The following is a 26,372-nucleotide window of genomic DNA, read 5'->3' as shown; positions in this document are numbered from 1 at the left end:
CATTCGTGTCATTATTATTGCCAGGCTTCAGTATGACCTACTTATTGTTCTTTAATGCAAAGTGTTGATTTCTTTTCACAGAATTAACCAAGCAAATACAACCGTGACATGCAAAACAACACTGACTGTAGTTTTACCCTCCCTTTTAAAAAAAAAAAAAAACAGCTTTATTGTACTAATCAGCTCTGTTGTTTTGAGCCATCTGTGGTATTGTAATCTCTCACTTGTTCATTCTGTTTGGTCGTAAGTTTGTGCCTTTCAGTTGCAGACTGCATGCACTAGTCCTCTTGTGAATATTCTCTGAAGATGTTTCATTGTCTTTGTGTCATGCACTTCAGTATTTCACACCGTATTCCAGATATGATTTTGCAAGTGTGCTTTAGGGGGAACCACTTCTGACATATACTTCCGTCTCCAGTTGTTGTATTTAGAACCCAGCATCCTTTTAGCTTTCTCAGCTGTCTGCTTGTGGGCAGTGATGGGTGTGTCACAATTCCACATTCATTTTTGTTAAATGTACATTGTTACCCCAAACCCCTTTAAGCAATCCATTTTTCATCTGACATTAAATGCTTTACATCTATTCACATTAAATTTAATTTGCCACCTTTACACCTAATTCTGTTCTGTTAGTGTCCATCTGATGTGGGCAGTTTTCAAAATTAACTCCCAAATGTTCATAAAGGATTTCATCCAAGTACTCTAAAGCCCTAATAATACTGGAGATTCAAGGTTTATGTTGATACTAACAATGCTTACCTGTTGAAGATGGATGGATGGGTAATAGAATAAGTGTAAATATATTTAACACTGTATGATTGATATGTGTTAAAAAAAGTGAAATTTAATATTGTAAAAAAGTTTTTAAATGATTAACAAATGATTAAAAAGTTTAAATAATAAAACCAGAATTTATTCAATTTTCTTGATCCAACAATATTATCAAATATACTATGACAGGCTACTTTTATATCTAACTAATCAACATATAACTAACATAAATGACATCCAAATCTACTGCTATCATATCCCCTATCCTAACCTGCTCCCTCTCTACATACACTGTGTTCCTTGTGTCACTATTACTTTCCTCATCGGATGTTTTCACTGTTACAACTTCTCTTGACTTTTACTAAAGCCAGATATAGCTGGCCATGTGCAAACACTGGCTGAGGGGGGTATATGTCCACTTTTTCAAATCTCTGTCCCTGAGCCTTGTCTTGGTATCTTCATATGCCTTAATCTCTCTTGCTGTATGAGTACCCTTAGTATTCCTCTTGCGCCTTTCCTGTGTATTCTGGTGTGTCTGCACCTGTCTTGCCTGGCGTTTTCTCACTCAATCACTTTCCCGTAAAGCCTGCTTCTCAGACTCTGTCATTTTGGGGTGTCCTGCTCTATTCCTACCACCAGTGGTTATTGGGGCCCACCCTTACGCACTCTGCAAACCTTCATATTCTTGCGAATGCTTCTCCTATTTGAAGGCCATTCAGGTTGTCATTGCTCAGCAAGTTATTTGCCTTGCTGTCATTGAAATGTTCCATTTTAACTAATTTTCAGTAAAAATGAAAAAAAAAAAGGTCACATTCAGGAATTCAACTTGGCACCCCTAAAGTATTGCCTAATTATCCCTACTCACTGAGTAACCACAGACAAACTGACTAATCGCATCAAAGCTAAACTGACCAATCACATTGCTCAGATCGGCTGGACACACACATACACACAGAGGCAGTTGATGTTTTATTGAATGATAGATGTTTGGATGTCTTTTTCCATTTTTTGTGTAGACATCTTTTACATGTATGAATCTTAGAGCTCCAGGTTTTAATAGATTTTAGTTAGGTAGTGTATTACCATGTGTCACAAATACAACAGAATTATTTTTTGTCCAATAAGAGCAAAAACAGTGTATATATAATGACGACACATAAAAACGAATAATATAATACGTTGCACACCTTTTCATAGCAACCATTCAATATAAATTATTTAATGTGATACATATTATTTAAATCTGATGACTCTATCTGAGAAGACCCAGGAGAGGAGCACGGGCTCATGGGCAGCAGCTCCAATTATTATGGTGCCCACCTATCCGGGAGTTCAAAAGCAGCCAGTCAAATTCTTGTTCTCAAGCCTCTGGGTTAAATTGCACGTTATTTATGTTTTTGTTAAAAAGCAACAGGCCTTGTAGGGTATGACAGGCAGGTAGCATCAGATCTACTCTGCCACTTATGCAATTCACTGCAGGACAAGCACACTTTCAGAGTCGCTGCAATCACATTGAGACTGAATTTTCATTAATGCCAGGAAATCCAAAGAAATGTCTGTCTTTTCCAATTTCATATTGTGTTGCTTCTCTCTCACCGACATTTCTCTCATCTCATTTGTCTCATCTGACTTTAAGGGCCATGTCAGATGAGACAAAGTCTTCCATTTAAAGCACAAGGAAGCTCTCTTTCTCCTTAACTGTAAGTAAGATGAGGTGATTCCAACTATTGATTCAGACTGCAGAGTAGTACATAGGTTTTATTCCCTAAAAAATGGTAGACATCACATACAGAACAAAAATGAACAGTGCTGTGGACATAATTAGGAGATTGTGTGTATGTGTTTATGTGTAATAAAAATGTATGCAGTTGTGTAAAAAAGTACACTCCATTAATTTTTTTTTCTTTCCCACGTGGATTATCACAATTTGATCTTCATTTAAAAAAACAATAATAATTTGACTTTTTATAATATTATTCAATGAGAAATGAGCATATATGCCTTTTCTGTCTATGGGGAAAAAGAACATCCACCCTTGGCTCCAACAGCTGGTATCGACTTCTGCCATAATTGTCTATTCATCGTTGACTGGGAGAAAGTTTTTCCCATTCCTCCATGCAGTACTCTTTCAGCTTTGTGATGTTTGAGGGGTGTCTTGCATGCACACCCCATTTCAAGTTCCACTACAGCATCTCCAATCCAGGCTTTCACTTGGCAATTTCAGGACTCTTCTTTCTTTTCAGCCATTCCTTGGTGGATTTCTTAGTATATTTAGGGTCATTGTTATGTGGCAAGGTCCACTTTCGGTTGAGGTTCAGTCTATAGCACAATGAAGAATTCCTAGTGGATTCTGTGATGTTGAGATGCCCAGGCCATGATGCAGCAAAGCAGCCTCAACCATAACATTTCCAACACTATGCTTTACAGGTAGTGTGAGGTTCTTGTGGTCAAATGCTATCTTCGGTTTTTGCCAAACATGTCTTCTGGTACTTTGGCCGAATAACTCTATTTGTGCCTAGTCTGTCCAGATAACACTGATCCAGAAATCCAGGTCTTTGCATGACTGTTCATGGACAATGTTTAGACTTTCCCTGAAGCTCTTTCTGGTTTCCTCCTGGCATGCTTTGCATCTAGATTTGGTTTGTGCAGACTAAGGTTATTATAGTTAACGAAAACTAAAATCAAAACTGAAACTATTATTAAAAAAACATTTTCGTAAACTGAAATAAAATAATTAACAAAACCGAAATGAAAAACTAAAACTAAATGAAACTATTAAAGTAGCTGGAAAGACTAACTGAAATAAAATAATAATTTACTAAAATATTTTTAGTTTTTCGTTTTTGAATGAATATTCTTGCCTTTAGTCTTTAACCCTTGTAAGTTTTAACTCTAAAACAGAAAGTCATCCACCACGAGCCGCCTGCATATATTCATCCAGTGAACGGCGGCTGGTGACGGAGGGCGGCTGTTCACATAGCATTTGCGGTGACAGAGCAAGCTGAGTGCGGGTGCATAAAGCGTGAGAAATAGAAAGCGATTTGCGTGCCGCCTTTCTTTGTGCTTGTTGTATATCAAGATGTAATTCAAACAGCTGAAGTCAGAATTTGCTGGTCAACAAAACGTTTACCATATGGACAGAAAAATCACGAGTGAGTAACGTCTCAGTTTATTTCTCAGGTGTCTGCTTTTTGTTGACAGCAATTCACCTGCCACTTTGCACAGGAGAAATCGTTTTTACTTTCTCATATACGAAGTATAGAGTTTTGATCCATATTGACGTGATAGCATCATTCAATTGCTGCAGTATTGTTGGCTGCATATCCGTGATGTGAATCTCCCGTTCCACCACATCCTAAAGGTGCTCGTTTGGATTGAAATCTGGTGAGTGTGGAGGCCATTTGAGTACAGAAGAACTCCTTGTCATGTTCAAGAAACCAGACCAGATGATTTGAGGTTTGTGACATGGTGTGTTATCCTGCTGGAAGTAGCCATCAGAAGATGGGTACGCTGTGGTCATAAAGGGATAGACATGGTCAGCAGCAATACTCCGTTCCGCTATTATGGAGCCTATATTGTGTCAAGAAAATATCCCCCACACCACCACCACCAGCCTGAATGGTTGATAAAAGGTAGGATGGATCTATGTATTCATGTTGTTGATGCCAAATTCTGACCCTACCATCCGAATGCCGCAGCTGACATTGAGGCTCATCAGACCAGGCAACATTTTTCCAATCTTCTGTTGTCCAATTTTGGCGAGTCAGTGTGAATTGTAGCCTCATTTGTCTGTTCTTAGCTGACAGGAGTTGCTTCAAGGTTGGATGTGTTGTGTGTTCAAAGATGCTCTTCTGTATACCTCAGTTGTAACAAGCACTTATTTCAGTTACTATTGCCTTTCTATCAGCATGAACCAGTCTGGCCATTCTCCTCTGACTTCTGGCATCAACAAGGCATTTTCTCCCAGAGAACTGCCGCTCACTGGATATTTTTCCCTTTTTTGGACCATTCTCTGTAAACCCTACAAATGGTTGTGCATGAAAATCCCAGTAGATCAGCAGTTTCTGAAATATACTGGACCAGTCCGTCTGGCACCAACAACCATGCCACGTTCAAAGTCACTTAAATCACCTTTCTTCCCCTTTTTGATGCTCATTTTGAACTTCAGCAGGTGGTCTTGACAAGGTCTACATGCCTAAATGCATTGAGCTGCTGCCATGTGATTGGCTGATTAGATATTTTCATTAACAAGCAGTTGAACATGTGTACCTAATAAAGTAGCCGGTAAGTGTATGCTAAAAGAGAAAGCTTTGGCTAAGGTTGCCAGCTGGATGAATGAAAGTATTGTTAACCTCAAAATAAAGCCAACAGAAATAAGGTGGCCATGGGGTACTTGGGCCAAAAGGAGACTCTTATTGGCTGTAGCTGCTTGCAAGCGAGTATTTTGGAAGGCTGATCTCTGGCCTCTCCATGGTCCTTTCTGAATCTTTCTGTGTTTTTCTTTTGTCTGCGGTGTGGCTAGCTGAGGCAGGCAAGTATGAACACTTTCAATTTTTATCTTTCCTAGAACACCTCCTCCATTTTTATCGGATGCACCATATGAAGCAAATAATCAACTCATGAATTTCCTAATATTTAGTCACTCCTGCTCCCCCAATTCCCATACGCCACCTCCCACCTTTCCATTTCATTATGTTGTAATGCAAAGGAAATTCACAGCTGGACCAGTCCCTCTTGTTTTAGAAATCCAGTGGGTGATACAGGGAGGGTCCTCTCTTTTCCTCCAAGGCCACTCAGCTTTCTGGTTTCCTTCCATACGATCTCTGTGTAGATTAAAAAAATAATAATAATAAAATCAGACATTAAAAGCTAGAGTCATTCGACATATTTTTTGCTATTCAACTGTCTGAAAGGAATCCTAAATACACTTTTTTTATCTCTATAAGATGCAAGTAAAATTGTCTACTGTCAAAAATCCAGGAGGCTGCTGTGTTCCACATGGACTGGAGTGAGAACCCCTCAGTAGAATGCACATTCTCCATTTTCTTGGGCAAATAGATAGTTTGGTGTGGCCTGTCTCCACCTGTTGCCCTAGCTGCTCTGTCTCTGCAGGGTACTCTTTCTGTTACTTTGTCATATAACAACATCAAAAGGTGCAAATTAACCTGCCTTCTTCCCTGGTGTCTCCATGGGTCTTTGGGTTTCTAGTGGCAGGAAGCTGCAGAAACAAAAGAAGCAAAGCTTTATGGTCTTAATTTCATTTAAATGTTTCGTATTTTGATTTTGTATGAAAAACACACGTCCTGTGTATAGTCCTTTTGTGTTTGTTAAATTTTGCAGGTGCTAAGTGAGGTCACGGAGGACAATTTGATAGACTTGGGTCCTGGATCTCCAGCTGTGGTGAGCCCCATGGTGGGATCCAATACAGCAGCAGCACCCGCCAACTTGTCCACTCAACTGGCTGGCCTTGGTATGTCTCTTAATCGAGTTGCACCTTGTTTAAGTCTAGTCCATGAATGACAGTTTTTATTTCTCTGAAAGGTCTAAATCGGGGGTCTCCAACTCCTGTCCTGGAGTATTATTGTGGCTGCAGCTTTTCATTCTAACTGTTCTCTTAATTAGTGACTGTTTTGACTACTAATTGATTCTTTTGTCTTAATTTTAATTGACTTGCTATTTAAGAACCAGATCCCTTAATTATTTCTTGTTTCCTTAATTAGAAGCCAAACAATACTGAGATACAAAACGACCCAACACATGAAAGTCTTAAAATAAAGAAAGGTGAAGTTCTCAGTAATAATGTTCTGCTCACATCAACAAGACATTCTGACAGTGTTCTTAGAAAAAAGAAAATCGTCCATTTTGGAAATGTCTGCTGTGGCAGAATGCGAGCACCAACAAGCCATGGTATTAAATGACAAGTTTAATTAACCACAAAAATCGGCTTCTAATTAAGAAACTAGTTGGAGTGAAATGGCGCTGATTAATTATTGTTTTACCACTTTAATGCTTATCTGGCGCCATGAATTGGGTGACAAAGTTAAGTGATCATTCATACTATACTTTTAAAAGCCAATATATCCTAAGGCTGTACCTGCTATAAAGAAGAATTCAGAGCTCAGCTTTACTAAAGCTTACACTACCAGTTTACAGTTATTATACTTCAGAAATTCATTCCCAGTGTGGACCACCAGGGGGCGTTCTGCTCCCCCAACCATGACACAGACAGGCAGACACAAGGCTTTCCAGACAACACACCTTTATTTAATTGGGGAAGTGCTTTTCTGTTGCTCCCCACTACACAGCATAGTACAAAGTACAAAATGTACAAGCACAGTCCTTCCATCTTTTTCTCTTTCTCCACTCCTCCTCCTGCAAGTTTTGTCCACCTCCTACCGACTCTGGCTCCTCGACTAGGCTGGAGCGGCTCCTTTTACAGTGTACCCAGAAGTGCTCCAGGTGTTTCTTGACCTTCTTCCGGCAGCACCTGCGGGTGTGGTGGAAGTGGTGCCTCAAAGGGCTAAGCTGTTCCTGCAGCACCCCCTGGCGGTGCCCACTGAACCCAACAGGGCTGCTCCAAACTACAACTCCCGGCATGCCCTGTGGGGATCCATGGTGCTGTAGCAACCCAGGGGGACTGTCCTCTAGTGTCTTGGGGAAGATAATGTCCCAACCCTTTTCTCTTCCTTGGTTCTTCCACCCGGCTGGCATCCCAGCTGGATAATGGTCCTGGTCACCCGTCACACTGGTTTCTAATGGCACAAGCTATAATACTCGTCTAAGACGGGATGAATCTAAGTAATCCAATAGACCTCAGCAATAATGTTTGTAATGCACCATCTAATGGAATGCAGTTTGTAATGCTGTCATAACAAAATGCATTGCATTCGTCACTCCAACAGATGGAGCATCAGAAACATTTGTAGTACTATACTGGCAAATGCAATGCATATGTCTCGGTTATATGCAATTTGGTATATGATTCATAAAAGCAGTATTAATGTCTGTGATGTGCCATCTGTTGGAATGACGGAGACATAGCAACCACAATGACACACAGACTTGTCCTTTTTATTAAGTTGGATGTTTGTTTTCCATTTTTAACATATAGTAATAGTTATGTGAGAAATAAGCTGTAATGGGAACAAAAAACATACCATTTTAATTATATGACCATTGTTATTATATGTATTGCTTTGCAGTTACAGCAATAATCCTCCTCTAGGGTCCCAGTATGGTATTTATTTAATTGTTTGAAACCTATGATTTAAAAAGTTTAAGAACCCCTGGTTTACACCATTGATTGGTGTTTCTCCTTAGTACTTGAACACCTTCTTTTTGTGATTTTTTTTTTTTTTTTTTTCTTTTCTTTATTTCGCATTATGCAATTTCTTGTATTAAGAATTTGTTAGTTTTTGCATACCCCTTGGGATCAGAATGCAGGGTCAGTCATTGTAGAGCGCCCCTGGAGCAATTGCAGGTTTAAGGACCTTGCTCAAGGTCCCAGCAGAGTAGAATCTCTTTTGACACTAACAAGGATTCCAGCACAGATCCCTGGCCTCAGAGCTACCACTGTGCCCCGTATTTTTTGTTTCTTTATCTGAGTAGGCAATATGGTGTAGTAGCAGTGACACTGGACTATATGAAACAAAGCTGCTTGTTGAATTCCAACCTCTGCCTCACTTAGCCTATGTGCTCTCTAACTGTAATGCATCTCAATCTTGTGTATCGTCTTGAAAAAAGATAACAATAATAATAAAATGCATATAAATAGAGCAGTTCTCTTAGTTATATGGGCTATCTGAGCAGAGGATCCCCGTAATTCTATTTGCTGGCAGTGACTTTTGTTTTTGGTTCTTTGCTGGTTCATTTAGTGGGTTTTCTTGGGCTTGATGTTGAGGGTTTGCTTTTGATTTTTCTGTCCCTTTACAGTCATGGCTTCTTTTTATTTTAACTCCAGAGTGCCAGCTTATTTGTTGTTCTTGCCTTGACTCACTGATTTAGAGAGATGTAATTAGAGTCACTATAAAGCTACTTTTCAGCCATCACTGTGAGCTGATAAAAGTTTCCATATCAAACAGATTGCTTTAGAAGAGCTTCAGAAGCAGCAAATTGCTGATGGGTACTGCTCAAAACAAGACTCTCTGCTCTCAGGAGCATGATGAGATGGCAGTATAACTGTGCGACTCTACAGATAATGTTACTCATTTGAAGAATATTAGACATGCTCGAAAGCTGCTTGGACAGTTCTTGCTTGTGTTCAGTTATTGATTGCAAAGTCACTCTTTACTGATACAGTTTCTTGTCCTCTTTTCCCCAGACCTGGGAACAGAAAGTGTCAGTGGAACCCTGAGCTCACTGCCAAACTGCAATCCCAAGGATGATTTTGACATGTTTGCACAAACACGGAGCAGCTCTTTGGCCGATCAGCGTAAAAAGTAAGAGTGTGTGTCTGTGTGTGTGTGTGTTGACTTCTAGTTGTAGTGACCTACTTTTTGGCCTACTTTTTTTTTTTTTTTTTTCTTGCTGTGGAGTTAAAAACCTGATAGATTTGTGCACTAATGTAATGAGTGGTTTTGTGCTTGCTCTGTTGGGAGTCTTGCTTTGCCACAGACAGAGCCGATGAAATAACTGGTCCTTGGCACACCCCTATGTGACGGACATTGCCATCCCACGAGGGAGGAAAATAATTAGTCAAAGAGTTGAGTGCCATGAAATCCATACATATACCAGACCCAGTCAAAAGTTTTAGAACACCTCCATTTTTTCAGTTTTGACAGAAATGCATGCAGTTTGTTTTCATGTTTCATGAAATCAAGGCATAGAACAAATAAATAATGGCTAATAAAAATAAAAATCAAGGAACCATTAAGTGTGCAAGATGTTACTTGCATTTTTGATTCCTCAAAGTAGCCACATTTTGCTGATATAACAGCCAAACACACTTGTGGCATTCTTTATATAAGGGAATCGAAGTTTGGTCAGAAAGATCTTTCCAACACTGATGCAGAAGTTCCCACAAATATGTTGTACTTGTTGGTTGCTTTTTTTCGCCATTCTGTCCAGTTTGTTCCAAACTAACTCAATGGGGTTTATGCCTGGAGACTATGCTGGCCAGTCCATGCTTGAAGTGTTCCTTCTTGTTCTTTTAATGTAGTTCTGACATGGTCTGGAGGTATGTTTTGGGTCATTGTCTTGCTGTAGGATGAACCCCTGACCTGGTAGACACAGACCAGAAAATGTTGCGGTAACCCTTTTGATTCAGAATACCAGTCACTCTGCGCAACTCTACTGCCTCTAGCAAAAGAACCCCAGACCATCACACTTCCTCCTTCATGCTTGACAGCTGGTGTCACACACTATGAGGAACCATCACCAACTCGACCCTGTGTGATGAACCAAAGATTTCAAATTTTGATTCATTGGCCCGGAAGACTTTCTAACAGTTTGCAGTAGTCCACAGCAGGTATTTCAAGGCTCTATTGTGTCCTTTTAAGGAATGGCTTTCTTCCTGCCACTTGACCTGTCACACCTGCAGCACAAATTCTCCTCTTCACAGTATAATCTGACACTTGCTTTTGTCGACCTGCACTGTTAAGCTGTGCTTGAAGCTGTTATGCTGTGAGGTGCCTGTGATCACACAAGCTGATGACCTTCAGAAACTCATCTTCTGATTGGGTTATGACTTTACGTCTGCCAGATTGTCTTCTTCCAGTTTCCCAATGTATTTGGATTGTGTAGACACCACTGGACTCACTGACACTGTGATTTTTTTTTTTTTCTTTTCAATTTCTCTAAATGAAAGGCCTATACTTCTAAAGGTAATGTTGCTCTGTCTCATTTAATTTCTTAATTACCATTTTCTCGCCATTATCACTTAAATATTGTCCAAGTAGGACTTCAGAGGGTGTGGTAACACAGTCTGTTCAAGACATAAAAGGCATTTTTTTTAGTAATCACCAAAAGTAGGGACACCTGTGCAAATTGTTTGCTATGACTTGCAGGGCTTACCTTAATTGCTGCAGAACCTCTGTAGGTTGTAACCTATTAATTGTTCCCTGAAGAAGGCCCATTTGTAATATTCCGATGTTTCCTTTTTTCAGTTTTTGCTGACCTGAACTTTAAATTTAAACCTCTGGAAGTTCACTGATTACCTTTTCTCCATTTTATGTCACTCATTGTATTAAAACTGATTACATTTGAATTAAAACTGGAATAACTGAGGTATTTTAAAACTTTTCACCAGTAGTTTATACATTAAAACTCTCTTTGAAAGTCTTACCTGGCAGAACGGAGTACAGGGACCAGCCTGGGATAGGATGCCAAGCACCCACCCCACATTCCCTTCTTCACCCTTTGGGCTAATGTAGAATTGCTAGCTAACCTAACCTGCATATCTCTGGAATATGGAAGGAAAAGTGGAGAACTCTGGAGGGGAACCTCCACTAGGCACGGAGCTAATATGCAAAATCCTCAATCAACAATCGGGCAAAAATTGTTAAGGCAGCATTACCAACTTCTGTGCCACTTACATCTCTCAAAGACCATAAAAATCAACAAATCGAATAACTTGCTCTTTTTAGCTTTGTGAACAAAGCACAAACCACCACTATAAAGATTTGGGGACTCCACACCATATACTGTAGGTAACAGCAATATAACAAGTAGTCATAAAAGGACTGAGTCAAAATACAGACTGAGGAGAGGAGAAGAAGCTTGGGATTTTGTAAGGGGACAGGAAGAGTCGGGCTTCAGATGGAAATGACATCAGCAGGAGGGCGTGATGATGAACAGGAAGTGGGAGGAGTCTCAGTTGGCTTTTCCTTCTGGTGGTCTTTGAAGGGGAAGAAAAGGCATTACTACCACATATCAACCTCTGCCTCTGTACTTAACTCCCAGTTAAGCCCTTAGATTGCCTCCGATGTGCACGTGTGTGACAGCTTGTAATGATAAAGAAATATATAGAAGTGTCTGGGTTGCACAAAAGACATGCTAGAGGGATCTGAGCAAACAAATGTTTTTTCTTTGGTACTTGGAGGAGCAGTACTCAAAGCCGATTCAATACGGGAGCCTTTTATTCAAACACACAGCAAAGTGGACAACACTCAAGTTGTCACCATTTCTCTAATGCCGTTTCTGAAGTGTAAAAGAACCTGTTGATGTCTTCCTTGTGGGGATTCTGCTGCAGGGCTGGGATTGGGTCAGACCCAGTCTGCACAGAACTTAACAGCAGGTGAGTGAACTGACTTTAAAGACTTGTATCAACGTGCGATGAGTGCTTTACATAGCTGGCACCACATTTGGCAATCTTAAGTGGTGTTTCTTTAGAATGCTGTATAAAAGTGTCTTTTCCGAGGGAGAAGCTGATCCCTAGGATGAAGCACGGAGTGCTAGTTTTGCATTGTATTTTGTCAACTCTTCTTAGGAGACATGCAAGTAAGAATTTCTTTGCACTGTGCACACATGACCATGAACATCCGGATGTACTGTAGATTGAAAATAGTGAAACCCTTTTGCATGTGGTATCTTGGTATATTCACGAGTGGTTTGGGCCCTGCCACTCCTGCACCTTGCATTAGCAAGTAAATAACAAGAAGAGGCCATTTCTATAGTGACACGTCCCACGTCCTATCATTTTGCCTGTCTGCTATTTGCATAAACTAAGAAAGGAGAGTACAGGCAAATATAACATCTTCCTTTTTTTTTTATCCCCTCCTCTTCGTAGTGTGAAATATGAGGATCCTCAAGCACTGGGTGGACTGGCATCAGCTTTAGATGTCCGGCAACAGAATACCACAGGGGTGAGTTCATTCTGGGAAATCCAGACTTTTAGCCTTTTTTGTGTTGGAAATGACCGCATGTGTATGTGTGTGTGTGCGTGTGCATGACTGATGTGTTGCAGTGCTGTGTATTCCAATTGGAGCGCATCTCAACGTGGGTCTGCTGGACTTGGGACGTATCTGCGGTCTGTTTTGTTGTGAGGGCTAAGAGGACGAGCATCGAGGAGCCTTTGTGTTGAGGACACAACAGCTTGACATCTTTGTACACACTGACTGTCCTTAATGTGACAGATCCAGTTTGTCTTGACAAATATAATTGTGCCACAGCAGCACAGTTGTATGGCTTTTTTGTTTTATTTTTATTTAAATACTAGCTGTACCCGGCCACGTGTTGCTGTGGCTCAGTCTGGTTAAATGGAAAAGAAAGAAAAGAGAGAGCGCACGTTTCTAATATGTTTAATTTCACAATGCTTGTGGGTATACAATATTTTTTGTTGTTCCATTGTCTGTGCAGATATAGAAATTGTCTGGTTTGCCGACTTTAGAAAACGCAACATATAATTGTCCATGTGAGAAGCAATCCGTGTCTAGATCTAAACCGCACAATTCTAAAGATTGGCCCTGAGCTTTGTTGATGGTGATTGCAAACGCCAATCGAATTGGGAATTGCAATCTCTTAAATTGAAATTGCATATCCGTTGGAATCATAGGAATGCGAGGAATGAGGAAATCTTCACCTTTGAAAGGTCCTGTCAAGATTGTTGCTTTTACGATGTTGCTCATTAATTTTTTTACTGCAAGCCGCGTGCCATTGTAAAGCTTTGCCTGGTTGATATCTCGCAACATGATAATTGGCATGCCGATTTTCAATTGCAGTACGTGCGGTGGCATCCCTGGCAGATTGAGTGAATTCAAAAATTCTGTTGGATAATTAACCGCTTCATCTGCTTCCACAGATGGACTTGTATGTGACTGCCTCGCTTTGAATGTTAGACTGAATAATATTGTTAAGTTCGTAGACGTTTTTGTTCTTGGCCGCAAGAGCTAAGGCTATGCCATTTTGGGATCGAATTGCTGCCAGAATCAATCTAATTAGGAAAGTTTTACCAGTTCCTCCTGGCGCATCTAAGAAGATGATTTCTCCAACCCCGTTATTGACAGTTTGCATTATTTGATCGTAAATACCTTTTTGCTCAAGTGTTAGCTTAGGAATATTTGAATGCACATACGACAAAAGATCACCCGTGTTGTAATTTTGTTCACGACACAATTCTACATCGAACAAAGCAGCAGCAGATCGATTTGGTGATGGCATTCCCAATTGATTGAGAACTTTGTTCGCGATTTCTAAGTACAAATCTTCAATCATTATCAATGTTTCGTTGTAGATTTCTGCTGTGAAATCCATGTTCATATTTGAATTTTTCTTGCGTATTCGACGGAAAATATCTTCAGTCGTGTGCGATTTATATTTCTCCCATAACTCTGTTGGAGATGAAGGCGAGCAGGCGGTCAATATGATTGCAAACAATGCACGAATTTGATTTGGATGTGACGTGTTGCACGCGTCATTAATGCATACATCCCAGTGTTGGTCGTTCTCCAATAAATTCAGAGCTTGACATGCACTGCGGAAAGTGGCATGTGTAACGCCGTTGACAATTCTCAATTGCTGGAAAGACGTTGGACCGGGCACATTTACCAACAGCATGCGAAGAAAGAAGCATTCATCTTGATTGGGATGCACGGTGTACAGTCTGCCTATCATAGTTTCTTTGAATATGCCAGGTTGTCCGTCGACTCACTCTCCTCGTTTGCATCGTTCAAATGATTTTCTACTCACATTCCATGTGTAATACGTAGGCACTTCCGAATACAGCAGTGTTTTTGCAAACGCGTCATTTTGACATAACGTGAAGAAAGCAGTTAACGTCGTAGCCGGTGGATTCAGGGCTATTTGTTGCACATTTGCAGCTGTGAAATAAACGCGTTGTCCATTTTCTAGATGTACTGCGAAGTGAACAACAGCTGGACTTCGTTCATGTATGGGAAATGAAAGAATTCGCCATACAGCTTCATTGCTGCTTATGCATCTTCCAGCCTGATACTGTGCGATTTCATCGATATGTTTGACCGCATTCCTATCACTTATTTCTAGTTGCACGCCAAAAACCGCCATGTCGCTGCCTTTATTCATGTACTTACAAATGTATTTGATCGATTTAACGGAGTTACACTATTCCACGTTTATGTGTGCTTAACAATGCAATCGGAAACATTGAAATGGAATCGGAAATTTGGAAATCGTAAATGGATCATAAATCGGAAACATTGAAATGGAATCGTAAAATATTTAGTATAGCGTGTGTTGCTTTTACGTCCAACAGATGGCGCTGTTTTTCAAAAAAAGCATGTTTTTACCTGTCACAGGTGTGACATCTATATAATATAGGTATATAAAAACATGCGCGTATTCGAATGCAACGTTGTGTCAAAATTTCAAAGCAATCGGTGAAGAACTTTCGGAGATTTAAGATTTTGAACAAACGAACATTTACATTTTTATTTACAGTGGGTACGGAAAGTATTCAGACCCCCTTCAATTTTTCACTCTTTGTTATATTGCAGCCATTTGCTAAAATCATTTAATTTTTTTTCCTCATTAATGTACACACAGCACCCCATATTGACAGACAAAAAAAAGAATTTTTGAAATTGTTGCAGATTTATTAAAAAAGAAAAACTGAAATATCACATGGTCCTAAGTATTCAGACCCTTTGCTCAGTATTTAGTAGAAGCACCCTTTTGAGCTAATACAGCCATGAGTCTTCTTGGGAAAGATGCAACAAGTTTTTCACACCTGGATTTGGGGATCCTCTGCCATTCCTCCTTGCAGATCCTCTCCAGTTCTGTCAGGTTGGATGGTAAACGTTGGTGGACAGCCATTTTTAGGTCTCTCCAGAGATGCTCAATTGGGGTTAAGTCAGGGCTCTGGCTGGGCCATTCAAGAACAGTCAGAGTTGTTGTGAAGCCACTCCTTCGTTATCTTAGATAGATAGATAGATAGATAGATTTAGCTGTGTGCTTAGGGTCATTGTCTTGTTGGAAGGTAAACCTTCGGCCCAGTCTGAGGTCCTTAGCACTCTGGAGAAGGTTTTTGTCCAGGATATCCCTGTACTTGGCCGCATTCATCTTTCCCTCGATTGCAACCAGTTGTCCTGTCCCTGCAGCTGAAAAACACCCCCACAGCATGATGCTACCACCGCCATGCTTCACTGTGGGGACTGTATTGGACAAGTGATGAGCACTGCCTGGTTGTCTCCACACATACCGCTTAGAATTAAGTCCAAAAAGTTCTATCTTGGTCTCATCAGACCAGAGAATCTTATTTCTCACCATCTCAGAGTCCTTCAGTTGTCTTTTAGCAAACTCCATGCAAGCTGTCATGTGTCTTGCACTGAGGAGAGGCTTCCGACAGGCCACTCTGCCATAAAGCCCTGACTGGTGGAGGGCTGCAGTGATGGTTGACTTTCTACAACTTTCTCCCATCTCCTGACTGCATCTCTGGAGCTCAGCCAAAGTGATCTTTGGGTTCTTCTTTACCTCTTTCACCAAGGCTCTTCTCCCCCGGTAGCTCAGCTTGGCCGGACGGCCAGCTCTAGGAAGGGTTCTGGTCGTCCCAAATGTCTTCCATTTAAGGATTATAGCCACTGTGCTCTTGGGAACCTTAATTGCAGCAGAAATTTTTTTGTAACCTTGGCCAGATCTGTGCCTTGCCACAATTCTGTCTCTGAGCTCTTCAGGCAGTTCCTTTGACCTCATGATTCTCATTTGCTCTGACATGCATTGTGAGCTGTAAGGTCTTATATAGACAGGTGTGTGGCTTTCCTAATCAAGTCCAATCAGTATAATCAAACACAGCTGGACTCAAATGAAGGTGATCTCAATGATGATCAGAAGAAATGGAAAGCACCTGAGTTAAATATATGAGTGTCACAGCAAAGGGTCTGAATACTTAGGACCATGTGATATTTCAGTTTTTCTTTTTTAATAAATCTGCAACAATTTCAAAAATTCTTTTTTTTGTCTGTCAATATGGGGTGCTGTGTGTACATTAATGAGGAAAAAAATTAATTTAAATGATTTTAGCAAATGGCTGCAATATAACAAAGAGTGAAAAATTGAAGGGGGTCTGAATACTTTCCGTACCCACTGTATATAGATGGATACCAATATAGATAGTGTATTACTAGTTTTCTGATAATGTGACAGTTGGTTAATGGCAACTGAGTTCTTCTTTAGTATCAATGTTTTTCAACAATAATAAAGCAGGGTACTGTAAAAATATATTAAAAACAAAAAAAAAACTCTGCTTAAGATTAATCAGGTTCACCATGATGCTTATGAAATGATCACAGTTTTTGATTTTTGTGTATTTCATTCTGAGCACTTAATCACTGCGTAATGCGGTGCCAGTCCCTTCAGTTGTCATTACTCCTCCTGTGGAAGTGAGAAGTCTGTAGTACAGTGCTGCTGAATCCCATATATAGATGCAAAAGTTAAAATGTCAGATATCGTAGCAGACAGGGGCAAGCATGTGGAGCCCAGTATCAGTGGTGGTCTACGTGTTTGTGTGTGTCAGTCTCCACTGTCACTGCGCTCATGACAATGTGCAAATTCATTATTAACACTTTCAAGGTGGGCATCTACAATTGCCAAGAAAAATCACCTAGAATGTATTATATAGTTTTATCCACTAGATGGCAGCAAAGACCATGCGATAAAGATGAATCGGCATTCATTTTCATTACAGAATGGCATCAAATGCTGGCAGTCGTTCTTGTCAAAAGAAATTCTGTGCCAGGGATGTGTTGTGTATTGTTGATGATTGGGATTTTGAGCTGTCGGAGTAAATTGACAATGAGAATGCTGCTGAAAAACTGCTTTGTTAGTTTCATGTTTTTCACAAACTAGGTAATAAAAAGGAGTTTGATGAAACAAAAAAAAAAACCAATGAAACCTCCAAACTCCAAAGAGTTAAGCTGCAGTTAACAGTAACTTGAGCTTTTTATATAAGCTCAGTGTCGAGTCTTGCAACTTTTACTTTCTCTCTGAAACCCCAGGGGTGGTTTGAAATGCACGGACTGGAGGAATTGGGGAGTGTTGGGGGGCAGGTGTTTTAGGAAGAAGCCCTGTGGGTATAGCTTCTGCAGCGCAGTATTGCACTTTTCAATACATACTATGTAATGGGTCGTCCGTCTAAATGTATTCTTGTTTACAGAATCATGTCTGGCTCCACGAGACTATATAAATAAGTCTGCTACTGAAAATCTCTGGAAAAGTTGTGTATTATCAAATAGCCTTTACGTAGCTAATCACTTTAACGACTTCTTTCACCTGGACCCCATAAGACCCATGTACCGTATATGCTTTATTTTTTTTACACATTTACTTCAGGTTTCATTTCTATTTTTCTCCTTTCCATTGTCACTATTTGCTGTCTGCTCTTCTCTTTTTGACCTTCTTTGGTTTTAGTTCAGTTTGTCTCCTTATCTCTCTGGAGCCTTCACGGAGTGATGCAATGTCTGATGATAAAAACCAATGTTGACATTATTCTCCCGCAGATACCAGAGGCTTCAGACAAATGCCATATCGGGCAATCAGGTTAAGTCTATAAATAGCAGCGTGAGCAAGTGCATTGTAGGGCAGCAATCCTGCTCAAAGTCCACTGCCATGTAAGCAAACAGCAGGGCTGAACTTTGAGATGTGAGGAGATTCCCAGGCCTTTGGACATGGGTGATACAATTCAACAAGTGCCGCCACTCCGGGGTGTTTTCAGGTCATGAGCTGGAAGGCCAACTGTCTGTGGTCGGGCAGACCCGCATTCTGTGCGGTTATGACTAATGAATGACAGGCTGCAGTGAGGTCCATTGGGGATACATATGCTTGAAGAAGACTTCTACAGAAGTAACTTAAAATATGGTGTGAGTAAAGCACAAAAACACAGATAAAGAGTTGGGGTTAGCAAAGTGATAATCCCGTATACTTGGAACTGGTATGTGAGAAAATAAACACTTTTTTTTTACAGACGGAGCTCATAACAGGATTGTTACAAAATGGCGGATTTATATGCCTGGTTGACAGGAGGGCATTGGTCCAAAGAAGGCAGGAAATGGAAGTGCCATCATTGTTGGAATGTTCAGTCAGCTGGTCTGCAGAGTGAGTGAGAGAGAGAGAGAGAGAGCATTAGAGGACAGTGCCCACCCCTGGTTAGCCAGTAATCAGTTTTTTGAGCCCTGTGTGACAATGGGATTGAGGAGTTGGTATGAGCAGAAATCACAGTATGGCTAGCAATGATGTTTTAATGATGCACGAGCTGTGAAAAGATGATCTGTCAGAGTGGCATGTTCCTACTTCAACCATCCATGGTTTAGCGTTGGTAAATATTCACCCCCCACTTAACGGTGTCTTTACAATCCCTGTGATTTACACACTGGGGCTCCTAGAAAGTCTGCCATGTGGTTCCTTTATTAGTATGAAAGTTGTAGGTCTTCCTGACTTGTAAAGTCACTTCATCTGTGTACTTATTTGTGTCTTGCTTATCACATTATACAGAAACCCCCCTCTCTCAGATGACTTTGTTACTATCCGGTTTAACTGAATCAAACTTGGCAGCTTTTTGAAGATGGCTTTTTTGTTTCTTGAGGTTCATCTGTTCTCAAGTGTATTTTACATCGAGGAAAACTTTGTCAAAATCAAAGTTACAGTGGACTGCTTCCAGCCAACAGCTGATAATTAGTGTAAATTCTGCCTTAAAGTTCTTCTTACTGTTATTATACACTCACTGAGCAAATCCTTAGGACCACTAGACTAATACTGGACAGGACCTCCTTATGCTGTCAAAATAGCCTCATTTCTTCATGACATGGATACCACAAGATTTTTGGAAATGTTCCTTTGAGCTTCTGATCACACAGTTTCTGCACATTCGTCTCTTGTTCTGTCACGTCCCAAAGGTGTTCTGCTGGACTCCGATCCGGTGACAGGAAGGCCCCTGAAGAACCTTGAACTTCTTGTAATGTTCGTGAAACAAGTTGAATTTGTAACAAGTTACATTATCATGCTGGAAGTAGCCATCAGACGATGGGTAAATTGTGGTCATTAAGGGATGTGTGTGGTCAGCGGCAGTACTCAACCATGCCGTGACTTTGAAGTAATGAAACATTCCACACACCATTACACCACCACCACCAGTGACCACTAGGGGGCGTAACTACTGCCCAAACCCCAGGCGCAACCACAGCGACACAAGTTCTGGGTCCATATAGAAAAGTTTATTATTACCAATATCTTACAAATGTTTCCCAAAAGTAACACATTACAATTCTTTCTTCTCCTTTCCTTCCACTCCTCCAGGTGAGCTTTGTCCATCTTTTCATCTGACTCTAAATTTCCTGGCTTCTGTTATCTTAGACCTGGGAGTACATCTAGTGCTAGGGCATAGCCCCTCTGAAGCATTTCCGGTTTAAGTGGAAGTCCCCAAAGCAGAGATCACAAATCCCCACATACTCCCCCTGGTACCAGTCTTAGGAACTCAACAAAGGCTGCTCCACGGGACTACAATTCCCAACATGTCCTGCAGATGTCCATTTGACTATCGAGGACCAGGGCCTTACGGCATACTGGGAGAGCCCATAGCCATGTCCCATTGTCACCTCTTGTCCTTCCGAAGTACTGGCCTCCCAGCTGGGTAAATGTCTCTGCTCAATGCCCACTGGGATTCCAACACACTTTTCATAGGGATGGCATCTTCTGCCAAACACTTGGAGAGAACATGAAATGTTCCGTTTTTCCTTCTTCCTGTGCTCCTGGCCAGGTAGTGGACCCGCACCCACCCTGCATGGAGTGCCAGCCCACACAATAGACATGTTTGTTGTTGTATTTTTTTTTTCCCCCCAGGTGTGTTCATTTGATTAGAATCCCATATTGACACGTGAGTGGCTTTGTTACCTACAGTCGTACTAGCAATAATTTGTAAGGAAGCATGGGAGACTACAACATTTTAGGATTAGTGAGATGTTCCTCAAGAATAAAGGGCTCAGCTGCCTCTGTAAAGAACCCAGTCAGTGTGGATTTACGAAAGGTCACATTATTCTACTAACCAAACTGTATGTTTGGCTGGATTAGAAATGCACACAAGTTGGTCCCATTTGCAAAGAAAAGCTGGAATAAATTTCCTTCCCAGCTGGTTTCCTGGATCTTTTTCAGAACTGAGTAAAACAGGAGCCCACGCTTGGGAACAATGGGTATAAACCAGGAAGCTGATGTGGAAGCATTGGCGCCATTGCAGGACACTATTAAATATATTGACAGATTTGACTATCACTTACTGGCATGATACGCAAAGGTGTCGAAAATCATTGTTATTAAAGGACCGGGAGATGACGTTTGACAGTAATCGTAGTCAAGAAAATGTCGTGTAGCGTAACTAAAACCAGAGGGGCACGACAAAGATCAGGAACCGAACAGCCAAGAGTTCTAAACCTGGCACTTGTTATGAAGTGAATTGCGCGATCACCGCCATATGTGTATACATAGCATTGCATGACATCAGAAGTGTAGCAGCCGCATCACCAGTACTAAGGTATTGCGTAAATAATGAAAACCAAGACAGTCAAAATAAGGACTTATTTAATTTCAAGAAGTAAAACGAGCATTAAGAATTAAATTTTGTATGTGGAAAAACTCTATAAAATTCAAAAATAGAATTACATGCATACTGCACACATTTAGTAGCTTATCTTTGGTCAACTCAAATGACTATGTTACCTAAACATTTCAAATTTACAGTAATCCCTCGCTATATCGCGCTTCGCCTTTTGCGGCTTCACTCTATCGCGGATTTTATATGTAAGCATATTTAAATATATATCGCGGATTTTTTGCTGGTTCGCGGATTTCTGCGGACGATGGGTCTTTTAATTTCTGGTACATGCTTCCTCAGTTGGTTTGCCCAGTTGATTTCATAGATAGATAGATAGATAGATAGATAGATCTTTATTGTCATTGTCACTTTTACAAAGGAACAACGAAATTGAAGGTGCAATCGACTCAGTGTGAAGAATAAGAGTTAAAAAGACAAAAAGACAAGAAGAGAGAAAATAATAACAAACCGAATAGTAATAAATACACAAATTGCACTTGTTGACTTAAGGTCTATATTGCACATTGGAAGAATAATATGGAGCAGTTTTCATACAAGGGATGTTATTGGCAGATGGCTGAGAAGCTACCCAACTTACTTTTCTCTCTCTCTTGCGCTGACATTCTCTGATCCTGACGTAGGGGGATTGAGCAGGGGGGCTGTTTGCACACCTATACGATACGGACGCTCGTCTAAAAATGCTGAAAGATTATCTTCATGTTGCTCCCTTCTGTGCAGCTGCTTCGTGAAACGACATGCTGCACGGTGCTTCGCATACTTAAAAGCTCGAAGGGCACGTATTGATTTTTGATTGTTTGTTTTCTCTCTCTCTCTCTGCTCCTGACGGAGGGGGTGTGAGCTGCCGCCTTCAACAGCTTTGTGCCGCGGTGCTTCGCATACTTAAAAGCCAAACAGCCCTATTGATTTGTTTGCTTTCCTCTCTCTTTCTGACATTCTGTGCTCCTGACGCGCACTCCTTTGAAGAGGAAGATATGTTTGCATTCTGTTAATTGTGAGACGGAACTGTCATCTCTGTCTTGTCATGGAGCACAGTTAAAACTTTTGAAAAAGAGACAAATGTTTGTTTGCAGTGTTTGAATAACGTTCCTGTCTCTCTACAACCTCCTGTGTTTCTGTGCAAATCTGTGACCCAAGCATGACAATATAAAAATAACCATATAAACATATGGTTTCTACTTCGTGGATTTTCACCTTTCGCGGCGGGTTCTGGAACACAACCCCCGCGATGGAGGAGGGATTACTGTACGCGACTTTTCCAGCGATTTTTTTTAATCCTAGCCTTCAATGACATAATCTTAGAGCATTGGAGGCAGTCGCGGTGCACTCCCGCTGAGCTGATTGTCTAATGTGACATACCCAACATCTCCGGTCTTTAGTCGTAGGGTGGGCTTTGAGTGCATGAAAGCTGACGACCAATGAGGGCTCATCCACAAGTACAATGCATATAATGCAGCGACGAGGAACACTGCTAGGTTTTGGATCTCGAAAACAGAATAGAAGCTCGTCTGTCTGATGTCTCGTGTTTTATGGACCATGACAAAATAGAAAAAAAAAAAAAGTAAAAAGGGCAGAGATTGCGGCTCAACTCACCGTACCTCTTAACCCTTTGTACATCACCGACTTGGATGTCAGAAGAAGGGATGAGTAGTACAACTGTGCTGAAAAGTCATCACAAAGTCACTAAATGTGACATTTCCCAGTATTTTTTTTTTCCTTCCCTTCTTCTTTAGCCATGTAGATTAACATGGTCTGGTAACGAGATTTGCAACTGCACTCGTCAAGTCCGACATACCCTACAACTAGATGTTGCGCAAGGTGACATCAGCTTTAAAGAGATGCAGCAGATTTCGTCACACAGATCATTTTCATTACAGGGTCTGTCCTTAGCTGGGCTATCAGCAGATGTTTTAGGACCCTGACATTGTGTGGCTGAGAGCTTGTGTGTGTGTGTGATGACTGGAAGGTTATTTCTGATGTTTTGGAAAGTAAAGCATTGAAAATTGCTGATTAATTACTAATGACTTTGTACCGGTAGCCCAGGGGAGACCAGACCTCCCTCCATGACTGTTTGTTGCTGCCTTTCTGCCTGCATTCTCTTTCTCTTTCATCCTCTGCTCTTGCTCATTCACTGTGTAAGGCACTTTTTGTTGTTGATTCAGCTGAAATACAAAAGTGGTAACGCAGACTTGGAGCCCATAGACAGCTGGCTTATTACTCAAGGAATGGTGAGATTTCACCAGCAATACTGACCTGCATTGTCCCCACCGCTCCCAGCCTCCCCACCTATTGCTCACTCTGCCTCTCCATGTTAATCCCTCCCTTTTTAAAAAATCAATCTGCGACAGTAAAAGGGAATGGCATGGCATCACAGCACCGCCCAGACTCTGAGGGGGAGCACCAAATGCACCCCAAGTCCCTACCCGCTCAACATCGATTGTCTAAACTAGCAAGCCTGGATGTATCAGCCTGTCTATCAGGAAAACTCGAGTCCTCATGGTAACCCGCTACCACCTCCCCGGTGACATTCTCTCGATTGGGTTGTAAGCGCTGCTTGAGGTTTTCTTCCTTTTTTGGAGGATGAGGACAAAAGAATATCTGAGATATTTAGGCATCCACTGGCATACTTGCTCAATTATTTCACTTGATTTGCAGCCAGATCCCCCAGTAAAGACGTTCTCTACATAACGCAGATCCTGCTGCTGTCCACCCATATAAATAAAAGAAAATGTGCTCTGCCTGAGTGGCTCAGTTCCTTTTACTGTCACAATACAGCTCGTCATTCTATAAATAAAGGAGAAGCTCCAGTGAAAACACAGGTTTGCTCGAAAAAGAACAGACATGTGTTTTCGTTAACAAAAAATGAACTGCCGCTATCCGATTTGAAATAACCTTCTCCATCCCTTCCATGCTGCTCGCCATCTAGATAGAGGATTATAGTTGTGAACATTTAACTAAACTAAACCAAAAATTAGACTGAAGTAGTTATTAACATATTAATCTTTTAACTTCTGATGATATTCGGCCCGATGACACTCAAGGGGGGACACCTGAGTGTGGCACGGTGCAGCAGCAATGACTGGCCAAAGGGTGGTGATCACCTCTGCAGATCAACCAAGATGGCAAGCATTAGACTTGCGTGTAAAGATGAGAGTCAAAGGTCACTTCATCAAAAAGCCACCTCTTTGGCCTAAACATGTCTCATCTTCTTTTGGTTTCCCCAGTTTTGATTAAAGCAGTCTCTCCAACCCCCCCACCTTCTAATTCTCAAGACACTTTTACTGGTTTCATCTGGCCTGGCCTCTTGTCTGTTACTTGTGTAACTGGTCACTGGACATGCCTTCACCGGGTAAGAAGTTAATTATTTCGTTTACAGTCCCGTTACTGCTATTCCACACACTAACCCATTCTTACACTGCCATGTAATCCAGTTTACTGGATTTTTAGATGTGCACTGTTTTCTAATTAAGCTCCTTTGCTGCCTTTACTGATATCACTGTCTACAGCCTCCGTTAATTAATGACCCTCTTGACATTACAAGCTTCTCTGGTGTAGTTGTGCAGAAAAGGTATAGGCTGACATTCATCAGGAGGTGCGCCGCTTGCAGTGTTCAGAAATGGTCTCTACGTGGCTAACTAAAGGAGTTCTCCCATTAGCTCACACGGCCAGGAGACGACAACTGACCACCAGCAGTTTATGACATTGCAAATCTTCAAACTGAAATGCCGAGAGCTCAGCTGACATTTACCAGGAGGTGCTGTCAGGGCCGGATTAAGAGCTTTGTGGGCCCTTTTGGTCTGCATCATCTGAAGTTTAGATTCTGAACAGTTCAAACCGGACTAAATAATTATTTTACTCTCGATTATAATAAGAATCTTATAATATTTATGTGAATTTTATGTGTTGGGCCCCTAAAGTTTTGTTGTGTAAGAAATTTACAGTTTAAAAACGTAAAGATAATATTTTTAAAGACCAGTTTTTCAATGCTACACTTTTTCATTAAATATTGGGTCCACCATTTGGGGGCCCCCGAAATTGAGGGGCCCGTAGCATATGCTACATGTGCCTATTGGTTAATCCGGCACTGGGTGCTGTGCTCGCTGTTTTAAGAAATGGTCTCTGCGCGCCTAACTAAAGGAACTCTCCTGTTAGCTTAAGCTGCAAGGAGACCACGACTGACCACCACCAGTTCACGACATTGCAAATCTTCAAACTGAAATGGTTCACGTTGTGAGTCCATGATAGTTAATTTGGTGATGAGGATGGGATTTGTACTGTGAATGGGTAGAGTGGAGTGTAATGTCAGTGTTGTGCAGAAACAGTGTGGGCTGGCAGACCAAGAGCTCAGCTGACATTCACCAAGAGACGCTCTGCTTGCTGTGTTCAGAAATAGTCTCTATGCGCCTAAGTAAAGAAGCTCTCCTATTAGCTCAAACTGCAAGGAGAACACGATTGACCACCAACAATTCCCGACATTACAAATCTTCAAAGTGAAATGCTTCATGTTGTGAGTCCATGGTAGTTCATTTGCTGTTGAGGGTAGGATTTTCCCTGTGGATGGGTGGAGTGGAGTGTAGAGGAGTGTGCTGACAGACAGAGAGCTCAATGGACATTCAACCAGAAGGCCCTCCACTCGCAGTGTTGTAAAGTTCTCCTGTGGCCCCCTCGGTCATAAGCTTGTAGTTCGGCATGTAACTGTAACTGTATTTGTATTTTTTCTATAGCTTTAAACACTTAACCTTTCTTTTGTTGAGAGTTTGCCTTTTCTGTCACATTTCATGATGATAACAACAAGCAGAGCAGATGACACCAAATGCTGATTGGCTGCAGTATTGCAACATCAGACCCAGTAATGCGCCTGTTAGTAAATTATGGAATTACCAACCAGAATATAAATTCAGATAATGATAAAAATGTTAAAAACCAAATTTTAAAAAGCAGCACAAGATTATCCCCATGTAACATGCATACACACTTGGGACATTCTAATAAAAAGTGACCGGACTTAGTGTCATAATTTGTGCATTGGCCTCAAAACCCAGAAACTGTGAAATCACAGCTTGCTTCAGTAGACCGAGTCCAACTAAAACCATAAGGT

At 41.1% G+C, this 26,372-nt stretch overlaps 2 protein-coding genes across 2 annotated transcripts in view; one reads left to right on the top strand and one right to left on the bottom strand.

The window, feature by feature from the left end:
• Positions 1-26,372, bottom strand: part of LOC114661106 (retinoic acid-induced protein 1) — a 684,250-nt gene that overhangs the window by 431,553 nt on the left and 226,325 nt on the right.
• The window catches only part of LOC114661104 (TOM1-like protein 2), a 93,439-nt gene that overhangs the window by 60,384 nt on the left and 6,683 nt on the right, over positions 1-26,372 (top strand). The window contains 4 exon segments of the mRNA XM_028814236.2: positions 6,112-6,241; positions 9,092-9,209; positions 12,497-12,572; positions 23,437-23,502. Coding sequence (XP_028670069.1) covers positions 6,112-6,241; positions 9,092-9,209; positions 12,497-12,572; positions 23,437-23,502 — 390 coding nt within the window.

This window comes from Erpetoichthys calabaricus, chromosome 11, assembly GCF_900747795.2.
Source record: "Erpetoichthys calabaricus chromosome 11, fErpCal1.3, whole genome shotgun sequence".
NCBI lineage: Eukaryota > Metazoa > Chordata > Cladistia > Polypteriformes > Polypteridae > Erpetoichthys > Erpetoichthys calabaricus.
This window is presented reverse-complemented; position numbering and strand designations above follow the sequence as displayed.